At 41.3% G+C, this 27,461-nt stretch overlaps 1 protein-coding gene across 1 annotated transcript in view; it reads right to left on the bottom strand.

Moving 5' to 3' along the window:
• Positions 1-1,088: 1,088 nt before the first annotated feature.
• LOC102269619 (all-trans-retinol dehydrogenase [NAD(+)] ADH7) overlaps positions 1,089-27,461 on the bottom strand; it is a 94,207-nt gene continuing 67,834 nt past the window's right edge. Inside the window, 2 exon segments of the mRNA XM_070372902.1 lie at positions 1,089-1,424; positions 5,332-5,404. Coding sequence (XP_070229003.1) covers positions 1,089-1,424; positions 5,332-5,404 — 409 coding nt within the window.

Raw genomic sequence — 27,461 nt, 5'->3', positions numbered from 1 at the left:
TGGACCTTCCTTTATTCCTTTTTCGTGGGCTTTTCACTGCATTGTCTTTTAGCTACCACCATTCAGGACTTCCTTTTCCTATTCTAACTACCTGACATCCCCTCCTCAAGAGATGGGAGGTCTAATTCTTTGGGAATAGGGGCATCGAGGTCTCTCTGGCTACTTCCTGCTGAACTCGGGTGGCAAGGGGCCTTGAGCTGCCCCCTCTTGCTAGTCTCAGGCCTCAGAGTCCGTATAGTGGTGTCCATAATAAGTAATGCCCAATGCTTTTGAATCTATGGGGCTGCACAGAGTCTGACATGACTGAAGTGACTTAGCAGCAATGCTTTCGAGACCCCTTGGGTGACCTTAGAAGTAAATGATGTCCCATTGTCACTTTGTAATGACCTGGGGAGACCAAATCTCAGAATGATTTCATGGAGCAGTTTTTTTTTTTTTTTTTTTTTTTACCACCTCCTCAGCCTTCTCAGTCCTGGTGGGAAAGCCTTCAATCCATCCTGTGAATGTGTCTATCATGACCAATAGGTATTTATACCCTTGAGAAACTGACATCTGGGTGAAGTCCATCTGCCAGCCCTCTCCTAGGTATGTCCCATGTCATTGGACGGGCTGGGCCAGCTGGGTCTTTGAACTCCTTGGGAATTGTTTAACTGGCAAGTGGGACAAGAGAAGACCACTTGCCTTATAGTCATTTGGAGGCCTGTTCTTCTGAAGGACCTTTTTAGTAATCTTTGGAGGACCTTCTTCTCTAAATGGTGTCATGTAAGGAGTTAACCAACTTCCATTGGAGGTTCTCAGACAGAAAAAGGAGTCCCTCCTTTAGGAACCACCCCTAAAAAAGGGGTGGTTCTTGAAAGCCCTCACTCTTAGCTTTAAGAGTCTCAACTTCAGTATATGAAGGAGTTTCTGGAAAATTAGTCTGTGGAACTAAGATGGCAACTCCTATTAAGTCATTATTCTATAATGCTGCTCTCTTAGCTGCCTGATCAGCTGCCTGGTACCCGCAGGCCCCTTCCATGCTCACTTTTTGATGTCCTTTACAATGGGAGACTGAAAGCTCAGTAGGCAGATGGACTGCCTCCAAGAGCCTAAGGATATGATTGATGGAACCCTCGGGTGGTCAAGTGGCCTGTTTCTTTCCAAATAGCAGCATGTGCATGTAGCACCAGAAAGGCATACTTGGAGTCAGTGTAAATGGCTACTTTTTTTCCTTTTCCCAGCTCTAAATCTCGAGTCAGGGCTATGTCAGCTAACTGGGCGGAAGTAGCTAGCGGCAAAGGTTTAGCCTCTAGGGTCTCAAAATTTGAGACTACTGCATATCCAGCTCTTCTTTTCTCATCCAAGACAAAGCTGCTTCCATCAGTATACCAGATTTCCTCAGGATTGGTCAGAGGATCTTCTGACAATACCCCTCGGGGTTTTGTCTAGTGGTCCAAAGTTTTTAGGCAAAATTGAAAGGGGAGAGGGCTCTTGGAGGTAGGCAGAGGGTGGCGGGTTAAGAACCTTACAAGGAGATATAGTAAGGCCTGGATTTTCCATCAGCCCTACTTTATATCTGAGGACTCTTTGATCAGACATCCATAAATGGCCTTTCCCATTCAGGAGTTGTTTCACTTGATGACTGGTAAAAATAGTTAGTTTGCCCCTGAGAGAGTTTTAAACCATCTTCTATCAGGACTGCAATAGCTGCAACATTTCAAAGGCAGGGTGAGATCTCTTCCCAATAAGGGAGTAGGACACTCAGAGGCCACCAGAACCCGGTGGGAAAATATTTGTCCATCCCAGCAACATAGAAGTACTCAGGTGAATCTTCTTGTAATTTTTTTTCCTGTAGCAAAATGGTACTGCCTTGGGAGGAGAAGCTTCCAGAGTAGAAGTTCAGGTCAGGAGCCCCTGTGTCAACCAAGAAATTCTCAGACCCACCTGCCACATCCAGTTGTACCCTTGGCTCCAGCCCTGTCATGTTTATCTGTGACAGGCGGGCTGGCTGAAGCAGGCTGCTTCAGTTCTGTTGAACCCATCGTGAGGGAAGGCTTGGTGCTTGACCTCAAGGCTCTTGGGTCCCAAGGGAAGAGTGCCACCCAATGTCCCAATTGATGGCATTTGTAGCAAGCCATTCTAGGAGACTTGTCACAGTTTGGACACTCTTTGGCCCAATGTCCTGCCTGTCTACATGCTAGGCATTTGCCTTGTGCCCTGTCTTCAAGGAGTTGGGGTTTGTGATAGGGCTTTCCTGGAGGGCAGACAGCATCTGAGCATGCCTTGTCTCTTTTCTTTTCTCCCTTTCCTGGGCCTTGGCTTTTCCTGTTCTCTGTTATAAGAGGTATGGGAGGCTGTCTGAACCATCTCATCCAAAGAGGCAGCGGGGTCCTGCTGCTGTAGCTGTTGTAACTTTATCCTGATGTCTGATGCACATTGGGACAGAAATTTGTCCTTTAAAATCACCTGTCCCTCATAAGAGTCTAAGTCCAGATTGGTAAACTTGTGGAGGGCCTCTTTTAGCCTTTTCAGAAAGGCAGTGGTGTTCTGGTTGGATTCCAAAGCTATTGCTGAGACCAGGCACAGCCCCACAACTAACATGCTTCCTTCTGTTTCCATGGGTGGACTTCCTTAGGGGTGAGTCTTTCTGAAGCTTATCCTACCCAATACTGTTGCAAGAGTATTGCAACTGAGAGCCAGGCGTCCCCGGGTTAGGATGCAGATGCCCAGGCAGGCTGAAGCATGACAGCCTCCTAGAGATCAACTCCCCGGGTAGGTCGAGGCAGGTAGGCCTCACGAGAATTGGATCCCTGGGCAGGTTGAGGCATGTAGACCTGCTGGGCCCCCCAGACTGGTTGATCCCTGAGCACATTGAGGCATGATAACCTCCAAGGACAAGATCCCTAGGCAAGTCAAGGCAGGTTGACCTCCTGGGACCCCTGGACTGGAGTTGGGCATCCCCAAGATCTCCAGCATGATTAATGCTGGGTAGAATTAAGGGGTTGTAATCTTAACTCATTGCTGATTTGTCAACCGCAGATAGCAATAGATATCATGATGTAAAGCAATCCAAGTCTTTGTCCTGAGATTGGGAACCTAGCGAAACAGTGATAAGCCTTATTCTCTTATTGCTCTGAGGGAAAGCAAGTCACTGATTTCCTTCCAGGTCCTCCATAAGAACAGCTTAGGGTTTTTCCATTGGTAAACCTTTCACTGTCATCAGTTCAGTTCAGTTCAGTCACTCAGTAGTGTCTGACTCTTTGCGACTCCATGGACTGCAGTACACCAGGCCTCCCTGTCCATCATAAACTCCTAGAGCTTACTCAAACTCATGTCCATTGAGTTGGTGATGCCATCCAACCATCTCATCCTCTGCTATCCACTTTTCCTCCCACCTTAATTTTTCCCACCATCAGGATCTTTTCAAACGAGTCAGTTCTTCGCATTAGGTGGCAAAAGTATTGGAGTTTCAGCTTCAAGATCAGTCCTTCCAATGAATATTCAGGACTGATTTCCTTTAGGATGGACTGGTGAAATCTCCTTGCAGTCCAAGGGACTCTCGAGAGTCTTCTCCAACACCACAGTTCAAAAGCATCAATTCTTCAGCTCACTCAGCTTTCTTTATAGTCCAACTCTCACATCCATACATGATTACTGGAAAAACCATAGCTTTGACTAGACGGACTTTGTTGGCAAAGTGATGTCTCTGCTTTTAAATAAGCTGTCTAATTTGGTCATAACTTTTCTTCCAAGGAGCAAGCATCTTTTAATTTCATGGCTGCAGTCACCATCTGCAGTGATTTTGGAGCCCAAGAAAATGAAGTCTCACAGTTTCCACTGTTTCCTCATCAATTTGCCACGAAGTGATGGGACCAGATGCCATGATCTGAATTTTTTGAATGCTGAACTTTTTGCTAATCTTTTCACTCTCCTCTTTCACTTTCATCAAGAGGCTTTTGACCTCTTCACTTTCTGCCATAAGAGTGGTGTCATCTGCGTCTCTGAGGTTATTGATATTTCTCCTGGCAATCTTGATTCCAGCTTGTGCTTCATCGAGTCCAGCGTTTCTCATAATGTACTCTGCATATAAGTTAAATAAGCAGGGTGACAACATACAGCCTTGACATACTTCTTTCCCGATTCGGAACCATTCCATTGTTCCATGTCCAGTTCTACCTGTTGCTTCCTGACCTTCATACAGATTTCTCAAGAGGCTGGTAAGGTGGTCTGCTATTCCTGTCTCTTGAAGAATTTTCCACATAGTCAAAGGCTTTGGCGTAATCAATAAAGCAGAAATAGATGTTTTTCTGGAACTCTCTTGCTTTTTTGATGATCCAACAGATGCTGGCAATTTCATCTCTGGTTTCTCTGCCTTTTCTAAACCCAGCTTGAACATCTAGAAGGTCATGGTTCATGTACTGTTGAAGCGTCATAGACCCACTCTATGTTACCATGTCATAACAGAAGTAATGACAAAGGAGTGGGTTATCTGGTTCTGTCAGGGGCATTAAGAGTATTTTAATAATAAGCAGGGTGGAGTGATATTGCCTAGAGGGGGGCAGGGTCCTGGTTGTAGGAGTTAGTAAATGGCTTAAGAACAAATTGATAAGAAGGAACAGACCAGATGTTCCATAAAAGTGGAGTGGAGATTTGATCTGGGGGTATGTTTGTAACTTTAGGAGAAGGATGGCAAGAGTTTGTGCCCAAACAGCCTGCAGGGCTAACTCCTGCAGTGGCAAACATTATCCCTGGAAGCCCAATTGCCCTTGAAGGAGGCCACCAATAGATGGACTTCTAGCAGGCATTGTGTGCCTGTCATCTACCCTAGGGGGTTCACTGAGAAATGCTATTGTTGCACACGTTGCAGAAAGCTTATCTAGAGAGATTGGAGTTTGCTTCTCTCTGAATCTGAACAAATCTACCTCTTTTACCTATCACTGTTTTTTTCACTGAATTTTTTTCAATGAGACATCAAGAGCCTGAGCTTCGTTACTTCCTGAAAACAGGCACCATGGGTTTTGGCCAGGTTCAAGCCCCAGTTGGATACAACTGAGTGACTAAGCATAACACAGAGTCCCTGCCATATGGATATGAGTCCCAAACTTAGGTAAATGATTTCAAGCACAACTTTCAGAAATGGAAAGATGATGACCTAACCAATACTTTGTAAGCAGTAGCATAGATGGAGAGAGGAGCTGAAGGATGGGAGGAAAAAGCAGTGGGGAAAATGTGCTGAGGAATCCCCTTCATAACCTGCCAGAAAATCTGCTAAATACCTGACCTGTGCTCACAGTTTTCATTGGCCTAATCCTTGGCACAAAGAAGATTAAGGAAAGAAGAATCCCCACCCACTTGGGCAACAGCTACTAAGGCACAGCAAATAGTAGGGCCTTTGGGACACCCTAGGGCACCCACTGCCACTTGCCTGTTTGCAGGGGGTTTGAGGAAAGAGGAAATGAGAGATTGTAAGGAATTAAGATTTTGTTAGACATATGTCCTTCCAGCCATGGCAGCAAGGTCTTCCTACCCCAACCAGAGATTTTCTGGAATCTGAGACTGAGCTGTGTGAGCTTATACCTCTTTTGTTTTTGCTGTTCCAGTTTCCAGCACTCTGGGCTTCTTGTCACTTGCACTGCACTGGATTTCTTCGCATTCAGATTCCACCGTGGGAGCTTTTGCTGAGTTGGGCTTCTGTTGTTCTTGGCCTCTGCCTTGCAGGGGTGTCATGTGGTTGTTTCAGCCAAGCAAAATCTGAGAAATGGCACCATATATGTCAGGGGAGTTTGTAATTTCTTCAGTTCTCTCTCGTTGCAGTAAAAATTTGAAGCAACGGACAGACCAGTATTACAGTTCAGTTTTATTTGGCAAGCAAAGGAAAATACATCCTCGAGGTGTGAGGGTGGACCCCCACCCCCACCCCCAACCCCCACCCAGAAGATGCGAAGAGAAGAGGGGCCCAAGGCTTAATTTTGGCTCCTCTTTTTATATCCCTTTTCTCCTCCCCTTGAGCCTGCCCTATGTAAACTGGGCTAGGAGGGCTATTTTTTTCACCTGAGATTCTCACTCTGGTCCTTGGACCTTCCTTTGTCCTATTTTTGTGGGCTTTTCCCTTCTTTGTCTTTTATCCACCACCATTCTGGACTCTTTTTTCTTATTCTAACTACCCAGTCCTGGGTGTTTTTTGGAAGGAATGATGCTAAAGCTGAAACTCCAGTACTTTGGCCACCTCATGTGAAGAGTTGACTCATTGGAAAAGACTCTGATGCTGGAGGGATTGGGGGCAGGAGGGAAAGGGGACGACAGAGGATGAGATGGCTGGATGGCATCACGGACTCAATGGATGTGAGTTTGAATGAACTCCAGGAGTTGGTGATGGACAGGGAGGCCTGGCGTGCTGCAATTCATGGAGTCACTAAGAGTTTGACACGACTGAGTGACTGAACTGAACTGAACTGAATACTTCCAAGGTGTTGCAACATAGTGCCTTTTGAATTCTTATTTGATGCAGTCACTGAAAACATAACATTCAGCTACATATACCTATTTTTGTACATGCTATGAAATTGGTTTTAAAACATTCATTTTATGCTTTATGAATTTTGGAATGTAACCAATTTTTCCTGTCTTCAGCATTTTTCCAGTTTTTTATTTTTATTTTACCAAAGTGATACAGGAATATACAAATGCAAAAATGTTTCCTGCAAAGCCTAACCACAGCATTCACTTTACCACTTCTTCCTACATTTACTCCTCCCTAGAAGCCACTGCTTTCAACTTTTGAAACTTACTATTTTGTGTTTTCTCTCTGCATCTCTAAGGAGCATGCATATATTCCTAACTTGGTTTTTCTTTGGGCTTTTGTTGTTCCCATTTTGATGGATGAGAATTTGGGGCCATCATTACCACAAAAGGACTATACTTCCCCCCATTTCCCAACAAAATAATAGATGTTAGGGTAATTTATATTATAACGGCTATGTAAAGGCTACTTACACATGAGTCATGTAGTTTGCACTGCCTTTTTTCTTTTTACCTGAACAGTTTTGCTTTTTCCTAGGATTAAATACTGACTTTAAAAAACTATTTTGTTTTTGTCTTTATACTTAACTAACTCAAAGCCCAAAGCATCACCAGCTGCCTAATTCTCCACTCAAGACATACAGATGCATCAGGAATCCCATGAATTTTGTCTTGATGGGAAGTCTCTCCTGCAGTGGTTGACTTGCTCCAGGATGGCCTGGGTGTGCTCTGCATCTGGGGTCAGGTCTATCTGTTGGGTTGCTTTCTTGTGTCTGCTGTAACAAATTATAGTGTGTGCATGTGTGCTCAGTTGCGTCAGTCGTGTCTGACTCTTTGTGACCCTAGGGACCACATAGCCCACCAGGGTCCTCTGTCCATGGGATTCTCCAGGCAAGAATACTGGAGTGGGTTGCCATGCCCTCATTGCCCTCTATTTCAGGTGCATTCAGTGACTACTAAAAATATGAAGATTAACTTCCTCAGTTCTATAACATTTAGTTATGTTGCTTTGTTAATGTTCTTCCCTCTCTGCCCCCTCTCACTCTGCTTTGTCTGTTCTTTGATTCTGAAACTCCTACTACTCAGACATTGAATGTTTTGATTTGGTACTCTAATTTTCTCTCTCCCTGCCCTTCTCTCCATTTTTCTCTTTGTGTATTTACTCCCTCTAGCTTCAAATCCCCTCTTAAAATGAAGGTGCAGGTGGCAGTGTCAGGGTTTGCAGAGCATGGTACTATCTTCTTAGGGGTTGGGGGCATTTACAAGCCTAATGTTGGCACTTGGTTCTTAGTTCTAGTGGTGAGGACACAGATGGGTTGGAACAGAGCCTTAGTAACGTCATGCAGTAGGGTACCATCTCAGAGCACCCTCCTGGCTTCCAGCAATGACAAATTTGATTTCCAAGATCAAGAAATTCTATTGATTTCCTCCAAATGGTTACAACTTATATTCAAGGAAATAGGGGCCCTAACTTTTTGCTTACCATCCTAGCTAGTCCCCTGATACATTGTGAATGATATTTATATGATGATTGATAAATTTATGGTTCACTTAAGACTTGTGTTACTGCTTGAACATTTATAGCTGGGTAATAAAAGATCTCAGTTTGCCAGAGACAGTTACTGTTGTCCCAGTGTTATTACTGATAGCTCATTTTTCACTTTCAGGAGTGTTCTAGTGTCATTGTACTTATGCCTAGATATAATTTAGGTTTCAGTTCAGTTCAGTTGCTCAGTCGTGTCAGACTCCTCAGGATCCCATGAATCGCAGTATGCCAGGCCTCCCTGTCCATCACCAACTCCCGGAGTTCACTCAGACTCACGTCCATCGAGTCAGTGATGCCATCCCGCCATCTCATCCCCTGTCGTCCCCTTCTTCTCCTGCCCCCAATCCCTACCAGCAACTCTTTTCCAATGAGTCAACTCTTTGCATGAGGTGGCCAAAGTACTGGAATTTCAGCTTCAGCATCATTCCCTCCAAAGAAATCCCAGGGTTGATCTCCTTCAGAATGGACTGGTTGGATCTCCTTGCAGTCCAAGGGACTCTGAAGAGTCTTCTCCAACACCACAGTTCAAAAGCATCAATTCTTTGGCGCTCAGCCTTCTTCACAGTCCAACTCTCACATCCATACATGACCACAGGAAAACCATAGCCTTGACTGGACAAAGCTTTGTTGGCAAAGTAATGTCTCTGCTTTTGAATATGCTATCTAGGTTGGTCATAACTTTCCTTCCAAGGAGTAAGCATCTGTTAATTTCATGGCTGCAGTCACCATCTGCAGTGATTTTGGAGCCCAAAAAAGTAAATTTAGGTTTAGTCAGTTACAAAAGGCTTCCTTGGGATAAAGAAAACTTTTCAAGTTTCAAGAGTTAGAGGTTTATGTTAATTATTTGAGCAATATTTTCTACAGTGGTGACCTATTCCAATAATATTGTAAAAATTGAAAAAAAAAAAAGAGTAATGTGGAAGAACACTTAACTAATTTTTACTATTTTATGAGTCATACAACTAAGTAGGATTAGAAAGAGCAAAGGTTAATGTAGCTTAAAAAATTAAATAGACTCATAAGGAAACTATTCTCAGAAGCTGTGTTAGAATGAGTCAAAGTCTATATTAATTAACTACAAAATATTCAATTTTGATAGGAACTGATTATTACAAAACCTCTGTTAAATATTCACTGAAAGATTTTAAAGTCATGATTGTGTTGAAGTATGTCAATTTTATTTGTGTAAAACTTGCAATAACCTGGAAATGGGCCATTGCATGAGAATAGATAAAATTATTGAAATTAAAATGTGTGAGAAGTACAATAGTTATATTGTAGCTTTATCAAATTGGTGTGTGAATTTGAGATTAACTCAATGAGATTAATGGTCTTATGTGTGGACTTGATTTTCTTTTTTTAACTTACAGTCCAGAAGATGTTCTGTGTGCTGCTGGCACACACAACCCTACAAAACCAGAACTTATTTATTAGCCTAAGCTGCATGCTAAGGGGAATTAAAAAAAAAATCCTAGTGTGCACATATGTGTTAAATATTATCTAGATAGGATATTTAACATATTATGCTGCTACTGCTGCTAAGTCGCTTCAGTCGTGTCCTACTCTATGCGACCCCTGAGACAGCAGCCCACCAGGCCTCCCCGTCCCTGGGATTCTCCAGGCAAGAACACTGGAGTGGGTTGCCATTTTCTTCTCCAATGCTTGAAAGTGAAAAGTGAAAGTTAAGTCACTCAGTCATGTCCGACTCTAGCGACCCCATGGACTGCAGCTTACCAGACTTCTCCGTCCATGAGATTTTCCAGGCAAGAGTACTGGAGTGGGGTGCCATGTTCTTTTCAATGAAAGCAAACCAGAAAAAGAACAAGATCTTTCTTATGTAAGCATTCTGTTTTTGTTCCACCACTCCCCAGAAATTGCAGGTAACCTTGGTGGTATCCAATTACCTTAAGGTAGATCGCTGGAGCCTCAAAACAGAATTAGTATTTGTTTATTCTAATGTCAAAAATAAATATCCTCCTAGAATGCTTTGTCTGTAATGTGAATTGCAGGGAGGGCAACCAAAGAATGTCAAAAAATATCTTAAGGACTAGTTCTGCAGTCTAAATTCAGGCCCTGGGAAAGTAGAAGTTAAAAGAAAGCTAGAGTGAAGTCTATTCCTCTATTTATGAAAGAGAGTTAAAAGCAACCGCCCAGCCCCCACCAAAGCTCAAACAAAAATAAATAGCAGGAAGGGTTTGGAGGAATCATGACCTATTTGTGTGACACACAGAACCTTCCTCTCTTATAGAGATATTCCAGGGTACATAATACTCAAGTCACCGATTATTTCCAAGTATGAGGATTTTTAAGCCATTTTTATTTATTTATTTCATTATTTATTATGACATTAACTTTATTGATATAAACTTTTTATACAAAAAATGCACCCATTTCAAGTTTACACATTGATAGGTCTTGCTCAATTAATATTCCTCTAAATCTACCACCACAAACAAAGTATGGAAAATTTCCTAAAAAATTCCCTCATGCCCCTTTGCAGCCAGTCTACCTACACACACCCAGCCCCAGGTAACCACTGATCTTTCTATCTTTAGCTCAGTTCAGTTCAGTCGCTCAGTCGTGTCAGACTCCTCAGGATCCCATGAATCGCAGCACGCCAGGCCTCCCTGTCCATCACCAACTCCCGGAGTTCACTCAGACTCACGTCCATCGAGTCAGTGATGCCATCCAGCCATCTCATCCTCTGTCGTGCCCTTCTCCTCCTGCCCCCAATCCCTCCCAGCATCAGACTCTTTTCCAATGAGTCAACTCTTCACATGAGGTGGCCAAAGTACTGGAGTTTCAGCTTCAGCATCATTCCCTCCAAAGAAATCCCAAGGTTAATCTTCAGAATGGGCTGGACTGGTTGGAACTCCTGCAGTCCAAGGGACTCTCAAGAGTCTTCTCCAACACCACAGTTCAAAAGCATCAATTCTTTAGCGCTCAGCCTTCTTAACAGTCCAACTCTCACAGCCATACATGACCACAGGAAAAACCATAGCCTTGACTAGACGGACCTTTGTTGGCAAAGTAATGTCTCTGCTTCTGAATATGCTATCTAGGTTGGTCATAACTTTCCTTCCAAGGAGTAAGTGTCTTTTAATTTCATGGCTGCAATCACCATCTGCAGTGATTTTGGAGCCCGGAAAAATAAAGTCTGACACTGTTTCCACTGTTTCCCCATCTATTTCCCATGAAGTGATGGGACCGGATGCCATGATCTTCGTTTTCTGAATGTTGAGCTTTAAGCCAACTTTTTCACTCTCCTCTTTCACTTTCATCAAGAGGCTTTTGAGTTCCTCTTCACTTTCTGCCATAAGGGTGGTGTCATCTGCATATCTGAGGTTATTGATATTTCTCCCAGCAATCTTGATTCCAGCTTGTGTTTCTTCTAGTCCAGCATTTCTCATGATGTACTCTGCATAGAAGTTAAATAAACAGGGTGACAATATACAGCTTTGACGTACTCCTTTTCCTATTCGGAACCAGTCTGTTGTTCCATGTCCAGTTCTAACTGTTGCTTCCTGACCTGCATACAGATTTCTCAAGAGGCAGGTCAGGTGGTCTGGTATCCCATCTCTTTCAGAATTTTCCACAGTTTATTGTGATCCACACAGTCAAAGGCTTTGGCATAGTCAGTAAAACAGAAATAGATGTTTTTCTGGAACTCTTTTGCTTTTTCTATGATCCAGCGGATGTTGGCAATTTGATCTCTGGTTCCTCTGCCTTTTCTAAAGCCAGCTTGAACATCAGAAAGTTCACGGTTGACGTATTGCTGAAGCCTGGCTTGGAGAATTTTGAGCATTACTTTAATAGCATGTGAGATGAGTGCAATTGTGTGGTAGTTTGCGCATTCTTTGGCATTGCCTTTCTTTGGGATTGGAATGAAAACTGACCTTTTCCAGTCCTGTGGCCACTGCTGAGTTTTCCAAATTTGTTGGCATATTGAGTGCAGCACTTTCACAGCATCATCTTTCAGGATTTGAAATAGCTCAACTGGAATTCCATCACCTCCACTAGCTTTGTTCGAAGTGATGCTTTCTAAGGCCCATTTGACTTCACATTCTAGGATGTCTGGCTCTAGGTCAGTGATCACACCATCGTGATTATCTGGGTCGTGAAGATCTTTTTTGTACAGTTCTTCTGTGTATTCTTGCCATCTCTTCTTAATATCTTCGGCTTCTGTTAGGTCCATACCACTTCTGTCCTTTATCGAGCCCATCTTTGCATGAAATGTTCCCTTTGTATCTCTAATTTTCTTGAAGAGATCTCTAGTCTTTCCCATTCTGTTGTTTTCCTCTATTTCTTTGCAGTGATCACTGAGGAAGGCTTTCTTATCTCTTCTTGCTATTCTTTGGAACTCTGCATTCAGATGCTTATATCTTTCCTTTTCTCCTTTCCTTTTCGCTTCTCTTCTTTTCACAGCTATTTGTAAGGCCTCCCCAGACAGCCATTTTGCTTTTTTGCATTTCTTTTCTATGGGAATGGTCTTGATCCCTGTCTCCTGTACAATGTCACGAACCTCATTCCATAGTTCATCAGGCACTCTATCTATCAGATCTAGGCCCTTAAATCTATTTCTCACTTCCACTGTATAATCATAAGGGATTTGATTTAGGTCATACCCCTATGGTCTAGTGGTTTTCCCTACTTTCTTCAATTTAGGTCTGAATTTGGTAATAAGGAGTGCATGATCTGAGCCGCAGTCAGCTCCTGATCTTGTTTTTGTTGACTGTATAGAGCTTCTCCATCTTTGGCTGCAAAGAATATAATCAATCTGATTTCGGTGTTGACCATCTGGTGATGTCCATGTGTAGAGTCTTCTCTTGTGTTGATGGAAGAGGGTGTTTGCTATGACCAGTGCATTTTCTTGGCAAAACTCTATTAGTCTTTGCCCTGCTTCATTCTGTATTCCAAGGTCAAATTTGTCTGTTACTCCAGATGTTTCTTGATTTCCTACTTTTGCATTCCAGTCCCCTATAATGAAAAGGACATCTTTTTTGGGTGTTAGTTCTAAAAGGTCTTGTAGGTCTTCATAGAACCGTTCAACTTCAGCTTCTTCAGTGTTACTGGTTGGGGCATAGACTTGGATTACTGTGATATTGAATGGTTTGCCTTGGAAACGAACAGAGATCATTCTGTTGTTTTTAAGATTGCATCCAAGTACTGCATTATGGACTCTTTTGTTGACCATGATGGCTACTCCGTTTCTTCTGAGGGATTCCTGCCCGCAGTAGTAGATATAATGGTCATCTGAGTTAAATTCACCCATTGCAGTCCATTTTAGTTCACTGATTCCTAGAATGTCTGTATTCACTCTTGCCATTTCTTGTTCGACCACTTCCAATTTGCCTTGATTCATGGACCTGACATTCCAGGTTCCTATGCAATATTACTCTTACAGCATCGGACCTTGCTTCTATCACCAGTCACATCCACAGCTGGGTATTGTTTTTGCTTTGGCTCCATCCCTTCATTTTTCTGGAGTTATTTCTCCACTGATCTCCAATAGCATATTGGGCACCTACCGACCTGAGGAGTTCCTCTTTCAGTATCCTATCATTTTGCCTTTTCATACTGTTCATGGTGTTCTCAAGGCAAGAATACTGAAGTGGTTTGCCATTCCCTTCTCCAGTGGACCACATTCTTTCAGATCTCTCCACCATGACACAGCCATCTTGGGTTGCCTCAGGGGCATGGCTTAGTTTCATTGAGTTAGACAAGGCTGTTGTACTAGTGTGATTAGATTGACTAGTTTTCTGTGAGTATGGTTTCAGTGTGTCTACCCTCTGATGCCCTCTTGCAACACCTACCATCTTTCTTGGGTTTTTCTTACCTTGGGGGGGGGGGTATCTCTTCACGGCTGCTCCAGCAAAACGCAGCCACTGTTCTCTATCTTGGATGAGGGGTATCTCCTCACCACCACCCTTCCTGATCTTGAACGTGGGATAGCTCCTCTAGGCCCTCCTGACCTGCGCAGCCACCACTTTCTCTCTTAGTATAGATTGTTTAGCTTGTTCTGTATTCGTATATACATAAAATCAAGCCAGGACAAACTCTCACACATTTAGCTTCTTTCTTCATCATCATGTTTTTGAGATGTGAACATTTGTGTATATTTGTACTCTGTTCCTTTTTATTGTGAGATAGCAGCTCACTGTATGGATTTACTGGATTTGTTTACCCATCCATTAGGGGATGGACATTTCAGTTGCAATTTTGGCTAGTGTGAAAATAGCCACTATAAACACTTGTAGACAAGTGTTTTTGAAGACATATGTTTTCTTTCTTTTGGATAAATATCCAGGACTGGAATCACTGTGTCATATGGTGGAGAGATGTTGAATTTCATAACGAAATAGCCACACTGTTTTCCAAAGTACATTTTACATTCCCACTAACCGTGTACATGAATTCCAATTGTTCCACATCCTCATCAACACTTGCTATTGACAGTCTTTTAAATTTAAGCCAATCTAGTTAAGTTCAGTGTTATTCCAATGTAGTTTAAATTTTCACATACTTCAACACTAATTTTTTGAGCCTTTTGTTCTTATTGACCATTTGTATAATTTCTTTTGTGAATTGTTTAAATCTTTTAGTTATTTTTGTTGGGCTATTTTCATCCTATTTGTTGGCAAGAGTTCTTTGTATATTCTAGATACAAGTACTTTGCCAGGTATGTGCTGAGAATATTTAATTCCATTCTTTGTCTTGCATTTTTGTTTCCTTAGTGGTGTTATTAGAGGAGTATAAATTTTTAATTTCAGTAATCTCTTAGTTATTAATTTGCTCCTTTATAAGTAGGGTTTTGTATTCTAAGAAATATTTGCATGAGCCAATATGCAAAAAATTTTCCAATGAAGTCTTCTAGAAATTATACAGTTTTACCACTCACATTTATGTCTATGATCCAATTTAAGTGATTTTTGTGTGTGAGTATCAGTTCAGTTCAGTTCAGTCACTCTGTCGTGTCCGACTCTTTGTAACCCCATGACTCTCAGCACGCCAGGCCTCTCTGTCCATCACCAACTCCCAGAGTTTACTCAAACTCATGTCCATCGAGTTATTGATGCCATCCAGCCATCTCATCCTCTGTCATCCCCTTCTCCTCCTGCCCCCAATCCCTCCCAGCATCAGAATATTTTCCAATGAGTCAACTCTTCGCATGAGGTGGCCAAAGTATTGGAGTTTCAGCTTTAGCATCAGTCCTTCCAATGAATACCCAGGAGTGACCTCCTTTAGGATGGACTGGTTGGACCGCCTTGCAGTCCAAGGGACTCTCAAGAGTCTTCTCCAACACCACAGTTCAAAAGCATCAATTCTTCAGCGCTCAGCTTTCTTCATAGTCCAACTCTCACATCCATACGTGACTACTGGAAAAACCATAGCTTTGACTAGACAAACCTTTGTTGGCAAAGTAATGTCTCTGCTTTTGAATATGCTCTCTAGGTTGGTCATAACTTTCCTTTTCCAAGGAATAAACATCTTTCAATTTCATGGCTGCAATCACCATCTGCAGTGATTTTGGAGCCCCCCAAAATAAAGTCTGACACTGTTTCCACTGTTTCCCTATCTATTTCCCATGAAGTGATGGGACCAGATGCCATGATCACAACCAAGATAATCATGATGGTGTGATCACTCACCTAGAGCCAGACATCCTGGAATGTAAAGTCAAGTGGGCCTTAGAAAGCATCACTTCAAACAAAGCTAGTGGAGGTGATGGAATTCCAGTTGAGCTATTTCAAATCCTGAAAGATGATGCTGTGAAAGTGCTGCACTCAATATGCCAGCAAATTTGGAAAACTCAGCAATGACCACAGGACTGGAAAAGGTCAGTTTTCATTCCAATCCCAAAGAAAGGCAATGCAAAAGAATACTCAAACTACCGCACAATTGCACTCATCTCACACGCTAGTAAAGTAATGCTCAAAATTCTCCAAGCCAGGCTTCAGCAATATGTGAACCATGAACTTCCAGATGTTCAAGCTGGTTTTAGAAAAGGCAGAGGAACCAGAGATCAAATTGCCAACATCCTTTGGATCATCAAAAAAGCAAGAGAGTTCCAGAAAAACATCTATTTCTGCTTTTTCGTGTGTGTATAGTAGGACATTGAGGTTCCTTTTTTTTTTTTTCTGGGCTTCATTTGTTTTCATAAGCTACTTATTCCCTCACCATTTCTTGAAAATCTCTCCTTTTATCTGTCACATTACTTTGGCACTTTTACTTAAACACATGCACAAACACACATGGGTGTATTATTTTTGGATTCTGGAATCTCTAATATGTTCTATGGCTATTTGTTTATTGGTGTGCTAATGCTGAACTATTTTGATTGACATAGCATTATGATAATTCATAAGTCATCCAACTAAGTTCTTATTTTTCAAAAGTGTTTTGGAGACTCTATGTCCTTTGAAATTTCATCCAAGTTTTAGAACTAGCTTGTCATATTCTACAAAACAAGCCCACTGTGAGTTTGGTTGGAATTGTATTAACTCCATAAATCAATTTGGGGTCAAATTATATCATAACAAACTTGAGTCATCTAATTCATAAACATGGTTTTATCTCTCCTTTTAATATCATCAATAGTATCTAACAGCACTGTTTAGCATACTTGAGGGTATAATTCTTATATATATATTTTGTTCATTTTATCCCTGAGTATTTCATATATTGAATGATATGTAAATGAAATTTATTTTTCAACGTTTAATTATTACTATATTAAAATATAATTGATTTTTGTATATTGACATACATATTCACTAACCTTGCTAAATTCACTTCCTAAGTCTGGAAGCTCTTTGTGCATTCCTTTAGGGTGTTTTCTGTATATAGTCACAATATCTGTTAATACAAGCAGTTTAACTTCATCCTTTCTAATATTGAGGCTTTTTGTTTTTTTTGGTCTTAAGAAACTTGTTTAGACCTTCAGCACAATGTTGAAATGGTGAGAATGGAGTTCTTTGCCTTGGTTCCAAATAGGCATATGGTCTTAAACTAAGTATGAACTAGCTTTAGATTTTTTCATAGTTCTCAGAGATTTTTCTTATCATGCATGAATGTTAGATATTGTCAAAGGTTTTTCTTGCATCTGTTGAGATAGTCATATGAGTTTTCTCCTTTACCCTGTTATGAATTACACTTACTCTGTGGTTAATTACATCAATATTTGTATATATTTTAAAAAATTACTTATTTTATTTCTTTTTGGTTGTGCTGGGTCTTTGTTGCTGCATGTGGGCTTTCTCTAGTTGCAATGAGTGGGGGCTACTTTTCATTGCAGCTCTTAAGCTTCTCATTGCGATGCCTTTTCTTATTGCGGAGCACAAGCTCTAGGCATGTGGGCTCAGTAGTCATGGCTCTTGGGCTTTATAGTACAGGATTTAGTTGCTGTGCAGCATGTGGAATCCTTCCACAGCAGGGATCAAACCAGTGTCCCCTGCACTGCATGGAACATTCTTCTCCAATGCACCACCAAGGACGTTCAACATTTGTATACTAAAGCATCTCCCTTCCTAGGATAAATCCCACTTGATTATGACATTATCATTTTTACATATTATTGATCTGCTAATATTTTGTTAACGATTTTTGTGTCTGTGTTTATGAACTCTAGTTTTGCTGTAAAATGTTTGTCTGGCTTAGACGTCAGAGTAGTAGTGACGATAAAATGGGTCCCCTCTTCCTCTATTTCCTAAAGTTATGGAGTAAATTGTTATTCTTCCTAAATATCCCTAGTTAGAAGTGGAGTTTACTTTGTGGGAAGAGTTCTAGTTAAGAATCCAATTTGAAAGATAGACAGGAAAGAGGTGCAGGATTAAGCAAAGTGCCTGAGCCCTTAATCATAATGTGAGTTTGTGAAACTTCCAAAAGTAATAAGTACTTGAAAAGAATAGAACATGGAAGTAATATTAGAAAGTAGAATTAAGCAAGAGATTATAGTGCTTTCTCTCCCTAACATAAACAAACTTTTGAACTTCCCACATGTATATTTATTCTGTAATTCAGAACTGCATAATTAGTGACTCTGAATTTAATATCAACATTATATAATATTCCATAAAGAATATGGTGAATTTAAAGTTCTGTGCTTCTTGATAATTTGAGCACCTCCACTCTATAAGGTCTTTCTGACTCTAAAACCTTGTAGGAAGAAGAAAACTCTTATTTTACTTTGAGGTTTTGTCACAAACATTCAATGGTTGGATGGGATCCTTTGGTTTACATTATTTTTATATAATAAAATTGAAGGTCCTACATGAGATTATGCAATTTACTCAGGTCATGTAGAGTTTATGAAACATCTGAAATGGGAACTCCGTGCATTTCCTAATATACCTCAGTAATATCGGGGTCTAGGCATTGCATCCCTGGGTTCAGTTATAGGGTTAACATGATAGAAAGTAGCCATGCCTGCTACCCCTCCATACAACCAAGCCAACAAAGATTAAAAAAAAAAAAAAAGAAAGAAAGAAAATGTCATCCACAGTAGAAATCCAAAAGGTCGGAGTAGATTTCCTGTCAAATCAGAGTAGATGTCATATCAAATCAGAGTAGATTTCCTGTTTGTATTGAGAAGTGTAGACTTTGAGACACACCTCGTACTTTAGCCTTTGAACCATATTGTAACTTAACAGAGGAAATAAGAATGTATTTTGTTTTACCTCTCTTCTCTGTGCTTTTTTTTCAACTTGAAGGGCTGTACAGACGACTGGGAAAAGTGGCCATTCCTGAAGTATGAAGTGTTGACTTTGTTCATTATAATTATTCTACTGTCCTGGACAGGTCCTACAACATTACTGCCTCCCTTTCTCCACCCAGGCTTTTCCATAAATGCTATGTGTGAAATGAAAGGGGTCTGGAAAAGGCACATGGCAACCTTAGGTGCTTAGTGACCTAAGCAAAATGGTTGCAAATGTGGATAGAGTGTAGGAAGAGTTCACAGAAATGTCTAGTCCCATGCATAATATTGTTCAAATAGAAACTGCATTCTGCATGGCAGTTACGTTGCTAGTCTGCCTAAAATGAACTAGGAGCTAAGCACCTAAATTAGCTTTAGCTACAGAATGAGGCTAAGGTAAAGGTTGGAGTCCAAGTGGTATCTGAGTGAGTGGGAAACTTATACAATAAGCTATAGGTACAAGTTTAAAGAGCTTCCCTGGTGGCTCAGCAGTAAAGAATCCGCCTTCCGGTGCAGGAGACGCAAGAGACATAGGTTCGATCCCTGGGTTGGGAAGATCCCCTGGAGGAGGGCACAGCAACCCACCAAGTACTCTTGTCTGGAGAATTCCATGGACAGAGGAGCCTGGTGGACTACAGTCCATAGGGTTGCAAAGAGCTGGACACGACTGAAGTGACTTAGCACGCACGCACAAGTTTAAAACGGCTTCCCAGGTGGCACTAGTGGTAAAGAACCCACCTGCCAATGCAGGAGATGCTGGGGATGCACATTCTATCCTTGGGTTGGGAAGATCCCCTGGAGGAAGGAATGGCAACCCACTCCAGTATTCTTGCCAGGAATATTCAGTCATGTCCGACTCTGCTACTAACACACATGCACACACACAAGTTTAAAAATCCCCTCAAAATGGAAGCAGTAGAGAGTAGAATGGAGAAGGCAATGGCACCCCACTCCAGTACTCTTGCCTGGAAAATCCCATGGACAGAGGAGCCTGGGGGGCTGCAGTCCATGGGGTCGCACAGAGTCAGACACAATTGAGCAAATTCACTTTCACTTTTCACTCATGCATTGGAGAAGTAAATGGCAATCCATTCCAGTATTCTTGACTGGAGAATCCCAGGGATGGTGGAGCCTGGTGGGCTGTCGTCTATGGGGTCGCACAGAGTTGGACAAGACTGAAGCGACTTAGCAGCAGCAGCAGAGAGTAGAACTGATACTCTTGACAGTAAATCAGTAACCTAAAGAACAAACTTGAGACACTCATCAAGAAACCCTACAGTTGGTTAAAAGAAACATAAAACTTCTTAAGACAAATGATGGTTAAAAATAAAAGAATAAATAATAGGTAATAATGATTTATTCATTCAGTTAATTTTTATTGAGCATGCTCAGTCGCTCAGCCATGTTTGACTCTGTGACCCCATGGACTGTAGCCTGCCAGGCTTCTTTGTCCATGTTTTTCCTGGCAAGAATACTAGAGTGGGTTGCCATTTCCTCCTTCAGGGTATCTTCCCAACCCAGGGATCAAGCCTATGTCTCCTGCTTAGCAGGAAGATTCTTTACCACTGCACTTCCTGGGAATCTTTTATTGAGCATCTGTTGTGTTTTAGGCATGTATTTGGCAAATTCAAACAAAGAGAAATAAAGATGGTTTCATAAATATCATATAGAGTTCAAAATGAAGAAGCATGAGACCAGATAAAGAGGATCATCTTGTATTGATAAGAGGAAAGCTGAATTATCAAGAAATATCCTGGCATTAAATAATATTATGTTTTACAAGTTTTATTATAGAGAAAATGATAGAAGCAAACAATGAGAAGTTGGAAGTGCTAATCTGCTGTAAGAAAGAGGAATGCATACAGATTGAAACTCTTTATCCATGAGAATTCTTGGGCTCCAAATTACAAAATACAAATGAACAATGACTTTAACTCCTGCTAATTAATGTGAGGTCTACAGACCAACAGCATGGGCATCACCAGGGAGTTTTTTAGAGATGAAAAATCTCAGGACCCACCCCATACCTACTGAATCAGAATCTACATTTTAACAAGGTCCCCATCTGATTGAAACACATGTTACTTATTAATATTCACACATATACTTGATATGTAAAGATTTTGAGTAATAAAATAATTTTATATGTGTGTATAATAAAGTTATATGTGCTATATACTCTGCTTACAGAGTTAACCTCTTTTTTTGAACATTTATGGAAGACATAAAAAATTCCTCACTAGGCTATAAACAAGATTCCTATTTGCTCCAAAGAGTAGAAATTGTGCAAAACATATAGTCTGAGAAGTAGATTAAAATTTAACTATACTGATTTGAACAAAAATCAGTCAGCCAAACAATAACAAAACTCTATAACAACAAACAGAAACTCTCATTAGCTATTGTTTCAAAGAAGTAATTAAAATTATCTTCCAATCCAAGAATGCGGTATATTTTCCATCTGTTTGAGTTGTCTTCAATTTCTTTCATCAGTGTCTTATAGTTTCAGAGTACAAGTCTTTTGCCCCATTAGGTAGATGTATTCCTAGGTATGTTATTTTTGATGTAATGGTAAATGGGATTGTTTCCTTAATTTGTCTTTCTGATAGTCCATTGCTAATGTATAGAAATGCAATAGATTGCTGTATGTTAATTTTATATCCTGAAACTTTACTGACCTCGTTGATAAGCTCTAGCAGTTTTCTGGTGGTGTCTTTAGGACTTTATATGCATAGTGTCTTGTGATCTACACACAGTGACAATTTTGCTTCTGCCTTTTCAATTTGGGTTTCTTTTATTTTTTTCTTCTCTGACTTCTATGGCTAGGATTTCCAAAACTAGGTTGGACAAAGTCATGAGAGTTGGCATCCTTGTCTTATTCTTGATTCTAGAGGAAATGCTTTCAGTTTTTCACCTTTGGTATGATGTTACCTGTGAAACCCACTTGTCACATATGGCCTTTATTACTTTGAGATATGTGAGATATGTTTCCTCTGCTGCTGCTGCTAAGTTGCTTCAGTCATGTCCAACTCTGTGCAACCCCGTAGATGGCAGCCCACCAGGCTCCTCTGGCCATGGGATTCTTTAGGCAAGAATATTGGAGTGGATTGCCATTTCCTTCCCCAATGCATTCATGCATGCTAAGTCGCTTCAGTCATGTCTGACTCTGTGCGACCCTATGGACAGCAGCCCACCAGGCTCCTCTGGCCACGCGATTCTTTAGGCAAGAATGTTGGAGTGGGTTGCCATTTCCATCTAGGCCCACTTTATTGAGAGCTTTTCAAAATAATGAATGGATATTAAACTTTATCAAAAGCTTTTTCTGTGTCTATTGAGGTGATGATATAGTTTTATTCTTCAATTTGTTAATGTGGTGTATTGCAATGATTGATTTGTGGATACTGAAAAATCCTTTCATCCCAGATAAATCCCACTTGATCAAGTTATATGATCCTTTCAGTGTGTTGTTGGGTTTGGATTATGGACTTTTTAGAAAGCTACATACCAAGAAGTGTCAAATAGGCAAATATGCTTATAGGGTCAGAGTTCCAGAGAGAGGCCTGGGCTGGAGATGTAGACTTGAGGGCATTAGCACAGAAGATTTGAAACCAGGGAGTGAATGAAAGCACCATCAGGGGAGGGATGATGACAAAAGTATGTTAAGGAACAACATTAAAACAATATTTTAAAATTAAAACAATAGGAAGTCTTTAGGTCGTCTTTGGTCCAATATATTAATAAGATTGATATTATAATATATTAATAAAATTGATACCTAAGGAGTAGAAAAATTTTCTAGAAAAGGTATAAAACATCAGGATATGACTGGTTTAAAGACCTGTGACTTTAACTGTAGAGGCAATAGTGAAGTCAGTTTGTGTAGCAAAATTGGCAGTTTCCTTCTGTAAGGCAGGAGAATTTAACAGTCACCAAGGATGATACAGGAGCCAAGATGTGATCAAATGTGTAGGTTGTTGGAGAGGGGTCAAAAGCTCTACTGGTTAACAATGAGATTGCTATCTTTTCCTCTCTTGTCCTGTATACATTGCTTGCTTTGCTTGCCTTTCTGGTTTCCTTAAAATCCCTGTTGGTTAACAACTCATGTACTCTTCCAGTGATATTTCTTTTCACCTTCAGTTTGTCATTAATCAATCCATGCTGTCTTTATTCTGGGGTTTTGGGGTGAAATTGGAAGGTAGGAAGGGGAAGAACATGAAAGTAGAGCTGGTAAAGACAAGAGCAGGTCCTATTGGCTTTGCCAGAGAGCATGTCTTTGTGGGATACAGTGGTCTGTGCAGGAAATGTTTAGGTTGGGAGCTGTGGTTCTCTTTCATTAAAGCTTGTAAAGAATCCTGAGTGGATGGGAAGGATCAAACATAAGAGGAAGACATCACCTTTTCTTTAAAAAATGCAGGGGGTGGTCCTAAGATGTCGGAGGAATAGGACGGGGAGACCACTTTCTCCCCAACAAATTCATCAAAAGAACATTTAAACGCTGAGTAGATTCCAAAAAACAACTTCTGAATGCCGGCAGAGGACATCAGGCACCCAGAAAAGCAGCCCATTGTCTTTGAAAGGAGGTAGGAAAAAATATAAAAGACAAAAAAAGAGACAAAAGAGGGAGGGGTGGAGCTCCATCCCGGGAAGGGAGTCTTAAAAAGAGAGAAGTTTCCAAACACCAGGAAGCACTCTCACTGCCAAGTCTGTGGCGAGCCTTGGAAGCACAGAGGGCAACATAACAGGGAGGAAAAATAAATAAATGATTAAAACCCACAGATTATGAGCCCAGCGGTAACTCCCCCAGTGGAGAAGCAGTGCAGACGCCTGCACCTGCCACTAGCAAGCGGGGGCTGGGCAGGGAGGCACAGGCTGCGTTGCTTAGAATAAGGATCTGGCCTGAATGCCCTGAGTGCAATCTGAGGGAACTAACTTGGGCTAGCAAACCAGACTGTGGGATAACTACCACGCAAAAAGCCAGCCCTAACCTAAGACACCGCCAGGCCTGCTACAGAACAAAGGACTGAACAGAGATAGCCGGCTGCAGACCATACCCCTCCAGTGACAGGCAACCAGAGCCAGAAGAGGGCAATCGCAGCCCCAGAGAGACATTATCTACAAAACTGTAAACAGGCTTCTTTGCTAACTAAGACTTCTTGGGGTTCTGGATGGTCAACATCCACCTGAGAAGGTGCACCAGTTGTATACCCAGAAAACCAAGCGGCGGGGACGGGGGAGTCGATAAGTTGCAGCGACCGCACTCGCCAAACACCCCATCACCTGAGCTGCTCAGACCTGGGAAGGGCACAAAACACAGGCCCAAATGAGTCTGCATCTCTGAGGACTACCTGAGTGCCTGAACCTGAGTAGCTTAGACCTGGGAGGTGCATGCAGCCCAGGGCCAGCCTCTGATGGTTCCCAGTGGAGCAACCTAGAGCCTGAGCAGTGTGGGCAGGGAGGGTACACAGGCAATGAGCGGGGGCAGGCCCAGTGTGGCTGAGGCACAGCTAGCACACGCCAGTGTTATTTGTTTGCAGTGTCCCTCCCTCCCCACAGCGCGACTGAACAAGTGAGCCTAAAAAAGTGTCCACCACTGCCCCTATTGTGTCAGGGCGGAAATCAGACACTGAAGAGACCAGCAAACAGAAGAAGCTAAAACCGAGGGAACCACCTTGGAAGTGACAGGTGCAATAGATTAAAACCCTGTAGTTAGTACCAACTACATAGGAAGGGGCCTATAGATCTTGAGAAATATAAGCTGGCTCAAGGAACTATCCGAAAATGAACTGACCCCACACTGCTCATAACAACACCAGAGAAAGTCCTAGACATATTTTTACTATTTTTATGATCATTCTTTTTTTTTTTAAATTTTAATAAAACTTTTAAGTCCTCTATTACTCCTTTAATTTTCATTTTTATAACCTACTATTACTTTGCAAAAAAAAAAAGACCCTATTTTTCAAAAGCAAACTTCATATATATATATTTAATATTTTTTGTGACTTTGTTGTTTTTTTATTTTTTTCTTCTTTTCTTTAATATTGTATTTTTGAAATTCCAAACTCTACTCTAGATTTTTAATCTTTGCTTTTTGGTATTTGTTATCAATTTTGTACCTTTAAGAACCCAATCTTCAGTACCCAATTTCACTTGGGAGTGAGATTACTGGCTTGACTGCTCTCTCCCTCTTTGGACTCTCCTTTTTCTCCACCAGGTCGCCTGTGTCTCCTCCCTACCCCCTCTCTTCTCTACCCAACTCAGTGAATTTCTGTTTTCCAGATGGTGGAGAACACTTAGGGAACTGACTACTGGCTGGATCTGTCTCTCTCCTTTTGATTCCCCCCTTTTATCCTCCTGGCTACCTCTGTATCCTTCCTCCATCTTCTCTTCTCTGTATAACTCCATGAACATCTCTGAGCAGTCCAGACTGTGGAGCACACATAAGGAAGTGATTACTGGCTAGTTTGCTCTCTCCTCTATTGATTCCACCTCATCTCATTCGGGTCACCTTTAACTCCCTCCTCCCTCTTCTCTTCTCCATGTAACTCTGTGAACCTCTCTGGGTGTCCCTCACTGTGGAGAAACTTTTCATCTTTAACCTAGATGTTTTATCAATGGTGCTGTATAGAAGGAGAAGTCTTGTGACTACTGTAAAAATAAGACTGAAAACAAGAAGCAGGAGGCTTAAGTCCAAACCCTGAGAACACCAGAGAACTCCTGACTCCAGTGAACATTAATTGACAGGAGCTCATCAAACACCTCCATACCTACACTGAAACCAAACACCACCCAAGGGCCAACAAGTTCCAGAGCAAGACATACCATGCAAATTCTACAGAAACACAGGAACACAGCCCTGAGCTCCAATATACAGGCTGCCAAAAGTTACTCCAAAACGATTACATCTCATAACTCATTACTGGACACTTCATTACACTCCAGAGAGAAAAAATTCAGCTCCACCCACCAGGACACCAACACAAGCTTCCCTAACCAAGAAACCTTGACAAGCCACCTGTACAACCCCACCCACAGTGAGGAAACTCCACAGTAAAGAGAACACCACAAACTGCCAGAATACAGAAAGGCCACCCCAAACTCAGCAATATAAACAAGATGAAGAGACAGAGGAATACCCAGCAGGTAAAGCAACAGGATAAATGCCCACCAAACCAAACAAAAGAAGAGATAGGGAATCTACCTGATAAAGAATTCTGAATAATGATAGTGAAAATGATCCAAAATCTTGAAATCAAAATGGAATCACAGATAAATATCCTGGAGACAAGGATTGAGAAGATGCAAGAAAGGTTTAACAAGGACCTAGAAGAAATAAAAAAGAGTCAATATATAATGAATAATGCAATAAATGAGATCAAAAACACTCTGGAGGCAACAAATAGAATAACGGAGGCAGAAGATAGGATTAGTGAAGTAGAAGATAGAATGGTAGAAATAAATGAATCAGAGAGGAAAAAACAAATATGAATTAAAAGAAACAATCTCAGAGACCTCCAGGACAGTGTTAAACATAACAACATTCGAATCATAGGAGTCCCAGAAAAAGAAGACAAAAAGAAAGACCATGAAAAAATACTTGAGGAGATAATAGTTGAAAACTTCCCTAAAATGGGGAAGGAAATAATCACCCAAGTCCAAGAAACCCAGAGAGTCTCAAACAGGATAAACCCAAGGCAAAACACCCCAAGACACATATTAATCAAATTAACAAAGATCAAACACAAAGAACAAATATTAAAAGCAGCGAGGGAAAAACAATAAACACACAAGGGGATTCCCATAAGGATAACAGCTGATCTTTCAACAGAAACTCTTCAAGCCAGGAGGGAATGGCAAGACATACTTAAAGTGATAAAAGAAAATAATCTACAGCCCAGATTACTGTACCCAGCAAGGATCTCATTCAAATGTGAAGGAGAAATCAAAAGCTTTACAGACAGGCAAAAGCTGAGAGAATTCAGCACCACCAAACCAGGTCTCCAACAAATGCTAAAGGATATTCTCTATTTCTGCTTTATTGACTATGCCGAAGCCTTTGACTGTGTGGATCACAACAAACTGTGGAAAATTCTTCAACAGATGGGAATACCAGACCATCTGATCTGCCTCTTGAGAAATTTGTATGCAGGTCAGGAAGAAACGGTTAGAACTGGACATGGAACAACAGACTGGTTCCAAATAGGAAAAGGAGTACGTCAAGGCTGTATATTGTCACCCTGCTTATTTAACTTATATGCAGAGTACATCATGAGAAATGCTGGACTAGAAGAAACACAAGCTGGAATCAAGATTGCCGGGAGAAATATCAGTAACTTCAGATATGCAGATGACACCACCCTTATGGCAGAAAGTGAAGAGGAACTCAAAAGCCTCTTGATGAAAGTGAAAGTGGAGAGTGAAAAAGTTGGCTTAAAGCTCAACATTCAGAAAACAAAGATCATGGCATCCGGTCCCACCACTTCATGGGAAATAGATGGGGAAACAGTGGAAACAGTGTCAGACTTTATTTTTCTGGGCTCCAAAATCACTACAGATGGTGACTGCAGCCATGAAATTAAAAGACGCTTACTCCTTGGAAGGAAAGTTATGACCAACCTAGATAACACATTCAAAAGCAGAGACATTACTTTGCCAACAAAGGTCCATCTAGTCAAGGCTATGGTTTTTCCTATGGTCATGTATGGATGTGAGAGTTGGACTATG

The sequence above is a fragment of the Bos mutus genome, chromosome 6 (genome assembly GCF_027580195.1).
Source record: "Bos mutus isolate GX-2022 chromosome 6, NWIPB_WYAK_1.1, whole genome shotgun sequence".
Classification (NCBI taxonomy): domain Eukaryota; kingdom Metazoa; phylum Chordata; class Mammalia; order Artiodactyla; family Bovidae; genus Bos; species Bos mutus.
Note: the sequence above shows the minus strand (reverse complement) of the source record. Positions and strands in the feature narration are given on the sequence as shown.